This window comes from Trichosurus vulpecula, chromosome 9, assembly GCF_011100635.1.
Source record: "Trichosurus vulpecula isolate mTriVul1 chromosome 9, mTriVul1.pri, whole genome shotgun sequence".
In the NCBI taxonomy this organism is placed as follows: Eukaryota; Metazoa; Chordata; class Mammalia; order Diprotodontia; family Phalangeridae; genus Trichosurus; species Trichosurus vulpecula.
In genome coordinates this window covers 14,804,817-14,821,014 of record NC_050581.1, presented here as the reverse complement: position 1 = coordinate 14,821,014, position 16,198 = coordinate 14,804,817, and the positions used below count along the sequence as shown (strand labels likewise).

Below are 16,198 nucleotides of genomic sequence, written 5' to 3'. Positions count from 1 at the left end.
TCTCAGGGTTTTGCAGAGCATTCCCAGAAGGCTTAAAACTGCTGAAATACTACAACTCCCAGCAGGCTACTGGAGAAGCCACATATTTAACCCATTCCTTTATCAACATTCAGTCAATAAATATTTATTGAGCATTTGCTCTATGAAAGAGGCTATGTTTGGTGCAGTTAAAAGCTTCTATTAGGAGATTTCCTCCACAAGAATGTATCCCTGGTTTTATAGCTACTTTATAGTAGCTATATAATATATAGTAGCTTTTATAATATGGAAAAAACAGGCGTCACTTCAGAGATATTTATGTCATAGTTAACATTTTAAAATTCATCTATTCAGCAAAAGATGTACTGGAAACTTTCACATAGGCCACAAGAATCATAGAATGTCAGAGGTTTAAAAGAAAAAGATTCTAGGAATCACTTAGTTGAGAGCCCTCATTTCACAGAGGAAGAACACAAAGGTCTAGGATGTTAAGTGATTTGCTCAAGGTCACACCATGAATGACAGCTCAAATACTCAATATAGGGTTCTCCTGTAATTCAGATAGTGTTGCACTTTTTGGGCATTCAATTCAACAAACGCATATCAATCACTTGCTATGTATATGTCTGGTTCACACAGTCCCAGGCCCAGGGTGGGGGGTAAGGAAAAAAATAAATTGGTCCCTGCCCTCAAGGAGCTTCCATTTATTCTGTTGCTAGTATCTAATCCACTAGGAAGACAGGAAGGCAAGAGGTGTGTGTGTATAGATAGAATAGACATAGATATATGTAAATATCTTTATTCGTCAAAATTATCATTTTCCTCAAAAAGGGCTCACTGTTTTGAAAACACCTAGTGATTCTCTGCCCTCCAGAAGCTTATCATCTAGCAGGGATCTGTGGCCCTCTGGGTCCTCAAGTGCAGCCCTTTGACTCACAGAACCTCCACAGAACAAATCCCCTTAATAAAAGGATTTGTTCTGTAAAACTTGGCCTCAGTCAAAAGGCCGCACCCGAGGACCTAGAGGGCCACATGTGGCCTCGAGGCCACAGGTTTCCCACACCTGAAAGCAAAGTGGATTCTAAATCCGGGCTTAGTCACTCACCGGCCCTGTGACTTTAGGCACTTACTTTTCTAGGGCCTTACTCTCCTCCGTTCATAAACCCGGAGTGACCATCCCTGCACTGCCTTACCTCAGGGGGTTTTGGAGAGCACCCAAAATAGCCTCCCGGTATCCTCCCCAAGCTGGAGGAGAGCTTTTCCCCCTCCCCCGCCTCTAGTCCGCTGGGGGGGGGCGTGGCTTGGGCGTGACCCCGCCCCGGGGGATGCCCGCATCCGACGCCGCGCAGCGATTGGTAGGACGTGGGCGGAGGTGGGCGGAGCCTCGCATGTCGCGCTCCGGTGCAGGTCCGCATCTGAATCCGACTCCTGCTCTGGCTCCGTCTCCGGGTTCCCTGTAGGGGACACTTCCTCCCTCTCCTCCTCCTCCTCCTCCTTCCGGGGTAAGAGGCCTAGTGCCTTGAGACCAGACGCCCGCCTCTAAGATTCTCCCTCCCTCTCCCAGAACTCCCCCGCCATGTGGCCCTTCCCGGCCCCCTTCCCAGGACTGGCCCCTTCCATTCCTCTGCCCCTTCTTCCGCCATTCCAACCCCCCCCCTCCCCTCCCCCCCGCCGCCATCTCGTCTCTCCCCTTCCCACCTCACGCCGTGCTTCTTCCCTCCTCTTCTCTTTCCTGCATCCAAGGACTTCCCCCACCCCCCGCCCCTGTCCAAAAGTCCGAGGCCTCCACCCCCGCGTTCCCGCAGTTCTCCTCGAAAGGCCTGCCCCTTCCCACCCCAGCAACCCCTTCCCTGTATACGCCCAACCCTGGCCAAGGCTCTGGTCATGTTTCATTTCTTCGCTCCCGGCCATCCACCTTCAGTGGCCTGTTCTCTTATATCTTCCATATCTCTCTTCCCACGGACCCCCTCCCCACCCAGAGTTTCTCCCAAGGCATCACCCCCGCCCTTAACACTTTTTTTCTTAGGTAGAATTTCACCCTTTCTTCCCCTCCCCCATCCAGGTTTTTACTGAGAAATTTCCATCCTCTCCCCCCCTCCCCTGGGCTTTCTCTGCACAATCTGATGCCTCCCAGTCATCCCTTCAATGGCCTTCTCTTCAAAGAAATTCTTACTTATTCAGACAGCATTTTACAGTTTGCAAAGGGACTTGGAGTCAAAAAGCCAGGATTTCTGAGCCCAGCTGTATTAGCTGTGTAACCGTGGGCAAGTCACTTCTCTTTGAGACTCAATTTCTTTCCTGTAGTTCAAGTGATCTTAACTTTTTGTGCGTCTTGCACTCCTTTGACAGTGTGGTGAAGTCTGTAGGGCCTTTTTCAAACAATGTTCTTAAATGCGTAAAATAAAGTACCAAGATTACAAAGAAACCAGTTATGTTGATAGTTATATATATTAAAAAAAAAAACAAAACCAACAACAAACTCCATATGAAGAACCACCGCTCTAGAAAATGGAGGTGATAATTCTTGAATCTATTCCACAGTGGTGGTGTAATAATGAAATGTTTTGTCACCTTTAAGGTGGTACAGAAAGGTATTACTATTACAGTTTTTCACAGTTCAGGTCAGAGGCCCCACATGATTATGACAACTCCTCCCTGACTCCACAGTCAGCCTACTTCTGTCCTAAGTTTTCCAGTGTCTGTTTTTCCTACAGGTGCTGGCCGACAGTTGGATGCCTGCACTGTCTTCTCCAGCTTTACGTTGCGCTCTTGGCTTTCTTAGACCTGGGTGCTCTTCTGTCATCTTCTCATCCCTGCATATTTAGGAAGGGAATGCCAGCTTTGAAGATGGCTCAGGTGAGTGGGGTTAGGAAGTGCCTTGGCCTAAACTCCTGAAACATGCAGAAGAGCTTGTTAGAGGTCGTAAATCAAAACCTGGATTCTAGACTTGGCCTTAACCCTGTATGACTTTGGACAGAGGATCATATATTTGAACCTTGAAGAGATCTGAGGGATCATTTAGTCCAACACACATCCTACAAATGAAGAAAAACAAGCCAAGATGGATTTTGATTTGGTCTGGTTTAAAGAGTTATTAAGTAAGAGAGTCTAGATTAGAACCCATATCTCCTGACTGTGTTTCTCTAGCTTTGGGATTGGGTTCATTGGTACCATTTGTTTTCTCTTCTTGCTCCTGTTTTTCCTGTGTAAGTGATGGAGCTGTTTTGTATCAACTTTAGAATCACAAAAGTTCAGAGGGTAAAAGAACTTTGGAGTATAGTCACTAGACAATACTTCACACAACATATTTTTATAGAGAAAGAAACATGCCCAGAGAAGTGACTTGCTAGTCAGTAGGAGAGTATTCTCACTTTCAGCCTCACTACAAAGGTAACACAGAATATTTGCAGAATGTGCCTGGCAAACAACAAACCAGGTAAAGGTTTCTACAATCAGTGCAGCAAAGTACAGATTTAGGATGACCAAAATTATCTTTAATCTTTTTTTTCAAGTTCCCTGTCCTGCATACAGGAGAGCCCAAGAATTGGGGCTTTGCCCTTCATTAAGTGAGACATGGCATGGTCTCAGAGCTGGAGCTGGCCAAATGGGCACCTGCTCAAGGCATTTCCTTTCTCTGCACCTCAGTTTTCTCTTCTATAAAACGAAAGGTTTAGACCAGCCAAGCTCTGAGATAGTCTTCCATCTCTAGGATATTACCAATGTCTGATCCTAGGCCAGTAGAGATTCATTCATTTATTCACGAATTCATTGGTTGAACATAAGAATGATTACAATAAACATGCATTAAGTATCTACCATACAAGAGGAAAGTAGTATGGGGCTATAAGATGTTCACACAGATAAATAGTCTATAGATTTAAATAACATAAGCATAATATGTGCAGTTGAGGGAAAGATTATACCTTATTGGACTGAATAATAAACTATTATTATAGCTTACGCATATATAGCATTTTATAGTTTACCAAATGCTTTCTTCCCACCAGCCCTGTGAGGTAGATAGTACGCACATTACCATAGTGGCTAGATAATAAGATTCCTCTTAATAAGTCTATATCTCTAAAATGAGATTTTTTAAAAAGAGATATCTTTGAAAGGAAAAATAGACATAGATATACACTTAAAAATAATGCCTATTATAGGCTTCACTTGTTTTTTATACAAAACAGATATTGGGGGAAAGTACTGCCTATATTTGAACTGGGATGGATATTTGACAGGTGGGAAAAAGAAGGACCAAAGAGGGAATGTAACCTGTGTATCATGACCTAGGGAACTGATTAGGCCCAGAACCCAGGTCTCTGCACAGCCTCTGGCATAATAAACTTGATTATAGATGGATTTGACTATAGTTTGACTCCTCACAATGCCAGAAATGTTGCTAAGCCAGTTTTGGGGGTAAAAGCCGACTTGTCTTGGTGTTTGAGGCCACGGCATTTCCTATTTGTGAAAACAAAATTGTGGTTTCTGGTGTCACTGGCCTTAATTTCTGTCTTCCTAGAGGAGTCTAGAGAAGGGTGAGAGGCCTAGAGATTTAGTTTCATTAGAAGAAAAGTAATTATAGCAAACCTTTCTGTAATGCCTTATGTTTACAAAACCTTTGCATGCATTATTTGCTTTTATTTGAACAAATATGTAAGGTAGTCATTTCAATTATTTTTATCCCCATTTTACATATTGGGAAACTGAGAGCCACTTTAGAAAAGTGAATAGGCCAGGGTGACACTAGTAAGTTGTGGAACCAGGATATGAACCCACAAGTCAGGTACTTTTTACACTACTATAATATTTCCTGCTTACATTTGAGTATGCAGATAAGAGAGAAGGGATGTAATCTCTGTAAGGTACTTTATCCTGCTTCCATTAGATTGTGAGCTAAGAGCAGCCACCATCTGTCCTTTTATTAGTCTATGATTTGAGCAACTCCTTTAGTGAAATTTGCATGTTCATAGCTGTTGGCCTGCACTATATTTGGAAGACTGTCACTGGAGATTATTTAGTTTGGTTATCCACTTAGCACACTTACCTCTAGCTTGCACGGTTTCCTGTGGGAGCGCACTGAACTTCACTGGTGCCACTGAGACGCATGAAGTCTAGTCTGGCCAAAGATTATTAATACTGAGTTGGATCTGGCATCTTTTTATGACTTTCTGTTTTCTGAACGTGACTGTAGTGGGAAAGGTGAAAGAGGATGATGTCGAGGGTATGGGAGAGACTTTGAGTAGGCAATTTGTTGTACTGGAAAGCATGTTGGCTCGCAAGTCCTGGGTTCTAGTCCTCGTTTTTCCTCTTGTTAGATGTGTGACCTCAGGCAAATCATTTAATCTCTCTGAGTCTCAGTTTGTAAAAATGAAAAGGTTGACCTAAACAATCTCTAAGATAGAGACTAGCTTTGATATTTGATTCTGTGTTCTAACATTTTTATCTTCTAAGGCTTCTTACAGCTCTTACATTTTATGAATGTAAGCTCTGTGACAGTAGAGATTATTTTATTTCTGTCTTTGTATCTCCAGTATCTAGCACAGTGCTTTGTTCATAATTGGAACTTTATGCTTGAATTGAATTAAATTCTGTGTTGCAATAATCTGTGTTCTAGGATCCCTTCCTGCTTTTAAGTTCAGATGGAAACTCTGACATTCTGAAATGGGCATTCAGTTCACCTCTCTGAGCCTCGATTTTCTTTTTTTGTAGAAATGGAAATAATAATGCGAGCACTGTCTCACATGGTGGTTGTGAAATAAGTGCTTTGCAAACATGAAGTAAATTGGGTTGTTATTGTTATGATCTGTATTCTAAGATCCTTTCAGTGTTGGCATTCTAGTGTTTTATGACTGTTCACTTCTTTGGGGATTCTTGGAGCCCTGGAGATTCTTCGAGATTGAGTCTTAATCTGACATAAAACCTAGCTTAGTGCTCTGAAGCTTTGTTTCTGTAGATCGTGAATAAATACTTTTGGATGGGATAAATTAACTTACTTTCCGTTTTCTTGTCATTCTAGGCAAGTGACTTGGAATGTTTGTGTCATTAGTGGGCTGCCTGTTAGTTTATTTACCAGAGCATTGTCAGTGGTATAAGAGCCACTGCTTAGCTCTCAGGAATATGTTGGGAAATCTTATTCCTGGGGGAGCCCTTGTGGCCAGAGAGCCCAAAGCTACATCCTTTTAATTCTTGCTCATTTTCTTATATTAAGTGGTTGGAATTGCAGCTCACTGTACAGTACCACATGGATATAACAAACTTTACATGTTATTTAGTTTGATCTTTACCATAATCCGTGTGATTGGCAATACAGGTATTTTCTTATTTTTCCACTGAGAAAAGGAGCTCAGGAAATAACTTATGTCAGCTAGCATTTACACTGCATTTTCAAGTTTGCAAAGTACTTTGCATATGTTAGCTCATCTGGTACTTCTCCCGGAATCTAATACCAAGGATTGCTGAGCCTGGAGCTCAGACTGGGGATGAGAAAGACTTGGATTCTCTTACTAGTGGCATGACTCTTAAGCCATTCACTCAACCTCTCAAACTCAGTTTCCTCATCTGTAAAATGGGAGGAATAAGAGCCTCTACCTCACAAGGTTGTGAGACTCGGGTGACATAACTGATGATTTAAAAACTGATAAAAGACTGTGTAAGTCTAAATTCAGTGCTTTCTCAGAGCTCCGGAGCTGGAGTCAGAAAGAGCTGGAATCACATTCTGCCTCAGGTGTTTACTAACTGCGTGACTCTTAAGTTACTCAACTTCTCTTAACCTCAGTTTTCTAATTTGTAAAATGGAGGTAGTAAGAGTACCCGCCTCCCCGGGTTGTGAGGATCCAGTCAGGTGATTTGTGTAAAAAGCACGGTAAATCTTTAAGTGCTATATGTGTCATCTCTTACTGTTGTCATAAAATGGGAAAGAAAAAGCATGTAAAATCATGTAGCCCACTCCGTAGGGGCTTCCCCTCAGGAAATTTTTTCCCCTGATAAGTCCCTTTAATGTGAAAATGCTCAGGTACTCTCCATCTTAAATTGTGTTAGGTTAGGATAATGTAGCCTGAAAAATCTATTGAGATTGTGAAGTCAGTAACTGTATCTAGCTTTAATTATAGGACTTGTACTCCTCATCATAAATGCAATTTATGCATTTGGGAGGTTTGCAAAGGCGTGGGAAGAAGGGACAGAAATGAATGTAATTTTTTTTTAACATTGCAGATGGGGATTTCCATCTTTTCCATCTCCCTGCTTCCCCTTGTCTACCTAAATTTAAAGTAGTATAATTGGAGATAGGCCTCTTGAAACTCCTGCACTTTCTGAATCCCCTGATTGCTCCTGTGCCTGGAGGCCTTCCGGACCTCACTGGAAACTCTCGACTGTGGAAATGGCAGTGGCATCATCTATGGATTTTAAGATCCATGTGGACCAGGCATGTAGAGCCGCTGAAGAATTTGTCAACATTTACTATGACACCATTGATAAAAGGAGAAGGGTGCTGACTAGATTGTACCTGAACAGTGCCACTTTGATTTGGAATGGAAATGCTATTTCTGGACAAGATGCCCTGAATGAGTTTTTTGAGATGTTGCCTTCTAGTGAGTTCCATATCAGCGTGTTAGATTGCCAGCCTGTTCATGAGCAAGCTACTCAGAGCCAAACCACCGTCCTCGTGGTGACCTGTGGGACTGTGAAATTTGATGGAAATAAACAGCGCTATTTCAACCAAAACTTCCTGTTGACAGCACAAGCCACACCCAACAACACAGTATGGAAGATTGCAAGCGATTGCTTCCGCTTCCAGGACTGATCTACTCAGTCTTGGCAAAAAAAAAAAATGAACTCTAAAATATTAGAATAGAAGTATCTTCATTTTTCTTTTGTTGTCCCATTCATTTGTAGAATTGTGAAAAGTGTGCCAGAATTGATGTATCTTTAAAAATATCGATCCCTAGCCGCAACTTTTGTAGTTGCCATTAAGAGCCATGGGATTTTATTTGTATGTAACATGCCTTTTGAATATTTTGATACTGAAGTTCTGAGTTTGCTACTTTGTTCAAAGATGACTGCGTAAAGAGAGCTACTGTAAAACTGATTGATCAAACACCGGAATTCTTTGTCCCCATAGTGAACCACGGGCACCCTCATTATCTCAGCACAGTGCCCTGGGAGATATTCTCTGTAGTATATATAGTTAATATAAAAATATTTGCAGTCTTTCAGTAAAGGAGTAGTCTCAACTTAGGGACTACCTAAATTAGAACAATAAAAAACACTGCTTGTTTTTATCAGGTTTTCATCCCTGTTCTGATGTTCTGAAAATATCTGAGTGAAGCAATGTTCACATTGCTGTTGTTTTGTTCCTTAAATTTAATTTTATTTGTGGTTTCTTTGTTATATTTTAAGACTGCCCTCCTCCCTTCGTCCCTATCCTGTGCGAGAGAAGACCACTGTTTGACACAGTGTGTAAAACCATATTGTGCATACTTCTGTTGATCAGCTCTTTCTCTGGAGAGGATAGCATCTTCCTTCGTAAGACTCAGAATAACTTAGTTATGCCCAGTTATCCTTTGAACAATATTGCTGTTACTGTATACAACATGTTTTTAAGAAAGAATGATAATATTAACTTTCACTTATACATGGCTTTAAGGTTTAAAAGGACTATCAATTATTTCATCCACTCAACAACTCTTTAAGTAAATAGTATTATTATTCCCATTTTACAGAGGAGGAAATTTGAGCGAGATCACTCATCTGGCAAGGGTCAGGGAACTCTTTGTATTGTTACATCATGATGCCTCAGATGGTACATTGGATAGAGTACTGCGTCCGAGGTCAAATCTTACCTCAGACACATGCCAGACCCTGAGCAAGTCACTTATCCTCTGCCTCAGTTTCCTCAGCTGTAAAATGTGGATCATAATAGTACCTACCTCACCATAGTTGATTCATGTTTTTTTTTAATGAATTATTCAAAAATTAAATTATTTCATGACTATATAATTTAAATAAATGAATTTGAATAGTGTAATAGAGCATTGTATTTGGACCACAAATTCCGAGTTTGTGACCTAGCTATTGCTGTTTTATTAATTTAGTAATGTGAATAAGCCAGCAGGGGCAAATCAGGTCTCTTCTTTGAGCCTCAGTTTTGCCATCTGTAAAATAAGTATAATACTTCCTGCCTCATAGAGATGTAAAGAAGGTAGTAAAGTGCTATAGAAATGTGAGGTTTCATGATGGTGGTCAGATGTATAGAACTTCCCAATGTAGTCTTGATGACAGGAAAAGAAAATGTACTTTTTCATTAAGTTGTTTTTTTGCTATCTTTTGTTTTTATATGACCTTCATTTCTCAGCCTCTCCTTTTTCCTTCCTCAGCCAGAGAGCCATTACCTATAATAAAGATTAAAATAGAGGGGAAGAAAATCAGTTCGGCAAAACTAGCACATCAGCTGAGTCTGACAGTATTCCACTTCCATTGTTCCCTATATCTGCAAAGAAGGGAGGGAAGTTACGTTATCATATGTCTTCTTGGCTGTTATATAGTGTCAGTTTTATTCTGTTTACGGTGTTGTCATTGTGTTCATGAAAAAGTGTACATTAAAATTTTCGTTGATATCTTCTGTCTTTACCTTCATTTCCAGTTATATCTACCCTTCCCTATCCTGAAAAGAAAGAAGAAAAAGCAGTTTAGCAGAACTAACCAGTAGATGAAACAAGTCTAATAGTATGTTCAATATCCGCACCTGGGCCTTCTGGTAGATGATTGTACTCAAGAAAGCACATTACAAAGCTGGGCATTTTCTTGGGGTGCATAGAACTAGAGCAAAGGAATTGGATATTTTGAAACATTATTTCTATCAAGTCTGAAGAATTGTCCTCCAGACTGCAGCTATTTCTGTCTAAAGACTACATGGTAAAGAGGAAATAGTACTGAATTTGGAGACCTGAATGCTAGTTTCCGCCCTGCTTTTTTTTTAAGTCACCCTTTTTGGACTTTTTTGGACAGTTTCCTTTTCTCCTAAATAAAGAGGGTATACTTGAAAATCTTTTAGCTCTAAGAATCAATGGCTTATGACTTGGGGGGGGGGAAAGTATGTGTCCTCTTAGTTCAGGGCACCCTCTCTCGGATAGTCAGAATTAGGAAACTGATAAATCAGAGGTATGCCATGAACATTGCTGACCTGGATTTCGTCTAGGCATTTGACAAAGTCTTTCTGGATATCCTTGTGGATAAGATGGAGAGAGAGGGACTAGATGGTAGTATGATGAAGTAAAGCTTGAAACTGGTTGAGTGACCTGACCCAAAGAGATGGTTAATGCATAATTGTTAGCCTAGGGGCATGTCTCTTGGGCAGTGCCTTTCCTCAACCTTGTTGTGTGAAATAGACAAGACGGTTGTGGAATTTGATGGATGATAAATTTCGGAGTAGTTCTTCATTAAATGATGGAATAATGATACAAAAATATCCTGAAAAGCGGATAGACTAAACAAGATTCCATTTAATAGGGACAAAGGTAAAATTCCAAGAAAAAAATTCCATTGCATAGGTATGAAATGACAGGAGTGTGGCTAGACAAAAGTGCACTTGGAAAAGACCTAGTGGTTTTTGTGAATTTATGTACTCAACAGTATGATGTGGTGGCCAAGGGAGCCAGTGTGATATTAGTCTGATCAACATCCTAGGGTCCAGAATGAGGAATGTGATAATGCTATTTTGTCAGACTGCATCTAGAATTCTGTGGTTAGTCTGGCAGCCAATTTTCAGAGGGATTTTGAAAAGCTCAAGTACACAACGCAAAGGGAGGTGATTGGGATGGGCACCTAAACCTAAACTTGTCTTTGCTCTCAATTTAGCTGTTTTTTTTGATGGCCCCCCAAAAAAAAATCTTCCCCACCACTATGGCTCAAAACCTCAAAATTCTTTCTGATTATTTTGTCTTCTCTCTACTGTGTTCCTTTTCAAGTAACTGCCAAGTACTATTGATTCTGCCTCTTCAATATTTATTCGTGATTGTCACCATATTCCTACTCACATGGTCACCATCCCAGTTCATGACGTGAGTACCTCTTGCCTAGCCTTTTGTAGGAGTTGGTGTCCATGCCTTCTCATCTCTCTGTACCATCATTCACATAGCTATTAAGATAATTTTCCTAGGGCACAGGTCTGACCAGATTAGATATGCTGTAGAGAGAATTTGACATCTTTTCCCTGTTGTAAGGGCAAAAGTCATCCAAACTTTTTCTATTTCCTCCTCTTCCCCATACCCTCACTTTGCATAGTACTCTGCACAGAGTAGGTATTTAACAAATGTTTGTTGAATGAATTTGAGATTTACCCACTGGTCAGACTATAGGACCTTTGAGGTTCCTTCCAATTCTGAGATTGTAAACTTAGATTCTAGTTTTTTGGTTTTTTTTTTTTTGGATTCTAGCTTTTTCTCCCTAGACTACGGCTTTTTTTCCCTCTCACTTGGTGGCCTCATCAGCGCTGTTTTAGGTTTAATTATCTCTGTGGTGATGACTCATTAATTTATGTATCCAGCCTTTGTTTATCTCCTGAGCTCCAGTTTCACATTTTGGACTAGTCTCATCTATGTCCCAAACGCAAACATGTCCAAAACAGAACTTGTTATATTCCCCCCCCCAAACCCCACACCTGTTCTAAATTTCCATATTTCAGTGTCCCGGGTTCACAACCTTGATGGCATCTTTTATTCCTCATTGTCCCTAAACCCGCATCAGTTGCCAGATCTTGTCATTTATATCACCATTTGCCCCCTTGCATCTTTTGCCTCCTTCTTTCCATTCAGATAGCTACCATCATAGGTTAGGCCTTACCACCTTTTCCCTGAGCTATTGCAATAACCTGCTGATTGGTCTACTGTGTTGGTAAGCAAAATGGGCTCTTAGCACTTAGTTCAACCAAGTCCCCTTGAAGAGTTTGGCCTTTGTTTCCTTGATTAGATTTGGGAGTCCTTGGTGCCTCCTTGCCTCAGGGCAGGGCCTAGTTTACACATGAGTTTGAGTGACATGTCTGGGACAGCAGAGGCTTTTAGACCACATGGGTTTAAGTTGCCTTTTTGTGACGATTCTAGGTCATGTATGGGTGAGTCGCATGTGTGACTCACCCCTGACCCTGAAAAAGATATAAAACCAGGGGTTGGCTTTCTCTTCTTTGGAGCTCTTACTCACAGCAGTGGTGGCACGAGTGACTGCACCAGCCCTCCTTATGAGCTCCCGGGCTGAACCTAGATGTTGGTAACGATGAATCAGACAAGGTCTGTCTGTCGATGTTTGTAATTTGTTTAAGTCTCTCACTCGTGCTGGTGCGCTGATTCGGAGGCTCTGGGCAGCTATAGCTAAGAAGCCCTCCAGCTCATAAACCCAGATGCTGAGACTTTGTTAAACTCTGGTAACTATGTATTGGGATTTGAATCAGACAAGGTCTGTCTGTCGATGTTTGTAATTTGTTTAAGTCTCTCACTCGTGCTGGTGCGCTGATTCGGAGGCTCTGGGCAGCTGTAGCTAAGAAGCCCTCCAGCTCGTAAACCTGGATGCTGAGACTTTGTTAAACTCTGGTAACTGTATTGGGATTTGAATCAGACAAGGTCTGTCGATGTTTGTACTTTGAGCGCTGGTTTTTTCCCCTGAACTAAGTGAATGATACTTGTATGGTGAATTAAAGTAAACTTGTCAACCCCTTAATGTTGCTTTCCTTAGTTAAGCAGATCAAAAGAACCTGTGCTTTTGCAGCGTGCTGGTAGCATTCTTGTTGTTGGGCTCGTGTTGGTCTTTCACCCCCACAACAGCTGCTAGCCGGATTGTTGAAACATCTACCTGCCTGAAGTCTTTTCCCTCTCTAATCTTTCCTTCACACAACTGCCAAAACTTACTTTCTGATGCCCAAATTTGCCATGTTCCCTACAGTAAACTCCAGCTTCACCTTACTGCCTCTAGGATTAAATAGAAATTCTCCTGTTTTGGATTCCTCTTTACAACTGATCCCATGTTACCTTTATAACTTTATTGCCCCTTCCTCCTTCAGGCACGCTGTGGGTCAGCCAAACTGAGCTTCTTTCTTCTCCTCCATCTTCCTTCCACCTGCCTTGGCACCGGCTCAGCCATGCATGGGATGCACTGCTTCCTCACCTCTCCCTCCCAGAACCCTGTGTCTTTTAAGACTCATCTCAAGGGCCCCCTCCTACATGAATCTAATCCTGATTTTCCCAGTTGCCACTGCCATCCTCCCAATTCAACCTATATGAACTTTGGAGCTCTTTGAGATCATCAGGGATTCTTTGTCTTTGCAGCCACAAGTGCCCAGCATAGTGTATGGCACGTAGTAGGCAGTTTAGACTAAATGAGTGTGGATTGGCTGATTCGTTCTATTCATAGGATCATAGTTATAGGACTGGAGGGAACCCTAGAGGTCATTTGAGTCTAACCTTACTCCTTTTTTAAAGAGAAGGAAATTTATCCAGTGAAATGAAATCACTTGCCTGTGGTCACACTGGCAAGCAGAGAGTCAGCCTAGGTTGTCCAATTCTAAAGCCAGAGGTCTTCTGCAACCCCCCGTGAACATGCTATTAGGTGACATGTGAGGAGAAGCACTTCATCTTTATGGAGCTTCAGGAAGGTCACATTTCAGATGTTCTTGTCATTTACCTTCCAAAATTTCTATGAGATTGGTTAGTAGTAACCCATCTTATAAGCAAAGGCAACTAGGTGGAACATTGGGCTTGGAATCAGGAAGATCAGAGTTCAGATCTGGCTGCAGACATTTACTTAAGCTGTATGACCAAGTACTTAGCACAGGGCCTTGGCAGTAGGCCCTATATAAATGCTGTCATCATCATCATTATTATTATTACCAGGGAAACAAATTTCAAGAGTTGAAATAGTCAAATCTAACATTTATCCGGATGTCTATATTTCATGATAACTTTATTCACTAAAATCTGCATCATGGCATCTAAAGGTGATGCTATGGGCTATCTATGCCAATAAAAAATTAGTTTGGGCAAATACCAAGCTGGAAGAATTTTACTTGTGGACTTGGTGATTGAGTCTGTGGTCTGAAAACCAGTACCTAAGTTTGGAGAAGTTCATCTCCAGAGGATTGATTACTGTCTGGGTATTGCACCCATCATCAAGTCACTGAGGTGTTGGAATCTGTAACCACCTAAGCTTGAGGCAGCCGTTGTATTGCATTATCTATTTACTCTGATGGAATAGATCACAGCTTTCTTTACAGTTCCATTCTAGTCATGCTTATTTAAGCAGATGGGGTGGGGTAGGGTGGGGGGGCCAGGATATGCCTTGGTCTTTCTTTGGTTGAGTCACAGCTTGTCAACCATCAGTAATTCCTCCCTCTTGCAATACAGTTGAGAAGATAACACTTTATTTTCCTTTAGTTACCTTCGGATTGATGTCTCCCTGAGAAAATTTTGGGGCTATCTTAAATCTCTCTCATCCACAACCCGTTTCTAAACTCTCTCTCCGGACTCCTGTGGGTTAAAGCTTCCTTTTACTTCCGGCTATCTCACCTACTTTATGTTGATTCCTATTTAGCTTAAATTTCTGAGGCTCCCATTTATCTTCTACCTTGCTCCCAAATGTTGGCAGCTCCCTGCTTGGGGGCACGTAGTTTCCCAGTGCATTGACTATGAGAATAAAGGTTCCCATTTCTCTAATGCTTTACAATTCACACGCAGACTGCTGCACAAAAATTCGATTGAATTCAGCCCACAATTGTTAAGTGGCACACCTGCATTCTGGTGATAAAAGAAGATACAGATGAACCAACAGCTTCTGGACTCAAAGACCTTACGTTCTACTGGGAGATCCACAAATAAGTCTGTCACAAGGAAAAGTGCTAACCCTGGTGGGGGAGGGTCACATCAGAAACGCCTCGTCTTAGGCTTGAAGGAAGCCGAGTTCCAACCCAGAAAACACTTACTAAGCTCTTCTTGTGGGCAAGGCACCGTATTAGGCACTTTGGGTTTCTTTGTGGACCTGTGATTTCTTCAGTGTGGAGACTTTTCCCACTGATCATTACTGGCGATGAAAACACTCAGCAACTTCTGAGACATTTCCAGGGGCACAGCTCCAGCGAGAGCAGGAGGCAGGGATGAAGAGGGAGAGAGCTCCTCACACTTTGGGGCAGCCAGTGAAACGGTGCACTTTCTTCAAGGAACATCAGGGAGGCCGGTGTCGCTACATCTGAGTGTGTGGAGGGGAGGAAAGCATAAGAACCCTGGAAAGGCAGGAAGGGGACAGGTTATAAAGTGGTTTAAAAGCCAAAAGATTTTCTATTTGATTCTACCAGCATGTGGGAGCAAGGTAAAAGACAATTGGGAGCCTCAGATTTATATTTGATATTTGATTAATAGAGGTAATAAGGAACCACTGGAGTTTATTTTTTTTTACTTGTAAAAACAATTTTTAATCTGCATTTTTTTTTTACAATTTTGATGTCCAAATTCTCTACCATCCTTCCTCCCCTCCTTCCTCATTGGAAGGCAAGCAATTTGATAAAGGCTATACATGTGAAGTAGTGCAAAACGTATTTCTAGATTAGTCATGTTGTAAAAATAAAGTAAAAAAAAACCCCAATATACTTCAATCTGCATTTAGATTCCATCAGTTCTTTCTATGGAGGTGGATAGCATTTTTCATCATAGGTCCTTCAGAATTGTCTTGGATCTTTGTATTGCTGAGAATAGCTAAGTCATTTCACAGCTGATCATCATAAAATATTACTGTTACTGTGTTCGATGTTCTGGTTCTGCTCCCTTCACTTTGCATCAGCATCCTGTTCATCATTTCTTATGAGTACCTGAATGTTCTAAGACCACATTTGAGACCTCTGCCCCTTTCCCAGTGGGTCTTCTAATTCAGGACTCAGTATCCTTATCAGGGGCATGATAGTCATCACAGTCCAGCTCTCTGTTGTCATGTTCCTGCTGGTCATGGGCTTCATCGTTGCTCTGGCCCTGGGTGCTCGAAAATGAGGCTCTGAATGAGACTGGTACTCCTTTGATCCAGTGACACTGGTCTCTTTGCTGTTCCTCCACCAAGATACTCCATTTCTTGGCTCTGGGCATTTTCTTTGGCTGTCCCCCATACCTGGAAACCACTGGAGTTTATTGAATAGTGGGTTGACATGGTCAGACATGTGCTTAAGGAAAATCAGTTTGCCAGCTGAGGAGACTAG

General features: G+C 41.7%; 1 protein-coding gene and 1 pseudogene across 2 annotated transcripts in view; both read left to right on the top strand.

Moving 5' to 3' along the window:
- The first annotated feature begins 1,324 nt into the window (after positions 1 to 1,324).
- The window catches only part of MPG (N-methylpurine DNA glycosylase), a 60,260-nt gene continuing 45,386 nt past the window's right edge, over positions 1,325 to 16,198 (top strand). The window contains exons 1-2 of one of the 2 annotated variants that reach the window (XM_036739181.1): positions 1,325 to 1,481; positions 2,694 to 2,835. In XM_036739181.1, coding sequence (XP_036595076.1) covers positions 2,812 to 2,835 — 24 coding nt within the window. In that variant the 5' untranslated portion in view covers positions 1,325 to 1,481; positions 2,694 to 2,811. The remainder of the gene's footprint in view (positions 1,482 to 2,693; positions 2,836 to 16,198) is intronic. The other variant, XM_036739182.1, reaches the window with a different exon arrangement.
- On the top strand, positions 1,394 to 15,995 carry LOC118831047 (annotated as a pseudogene).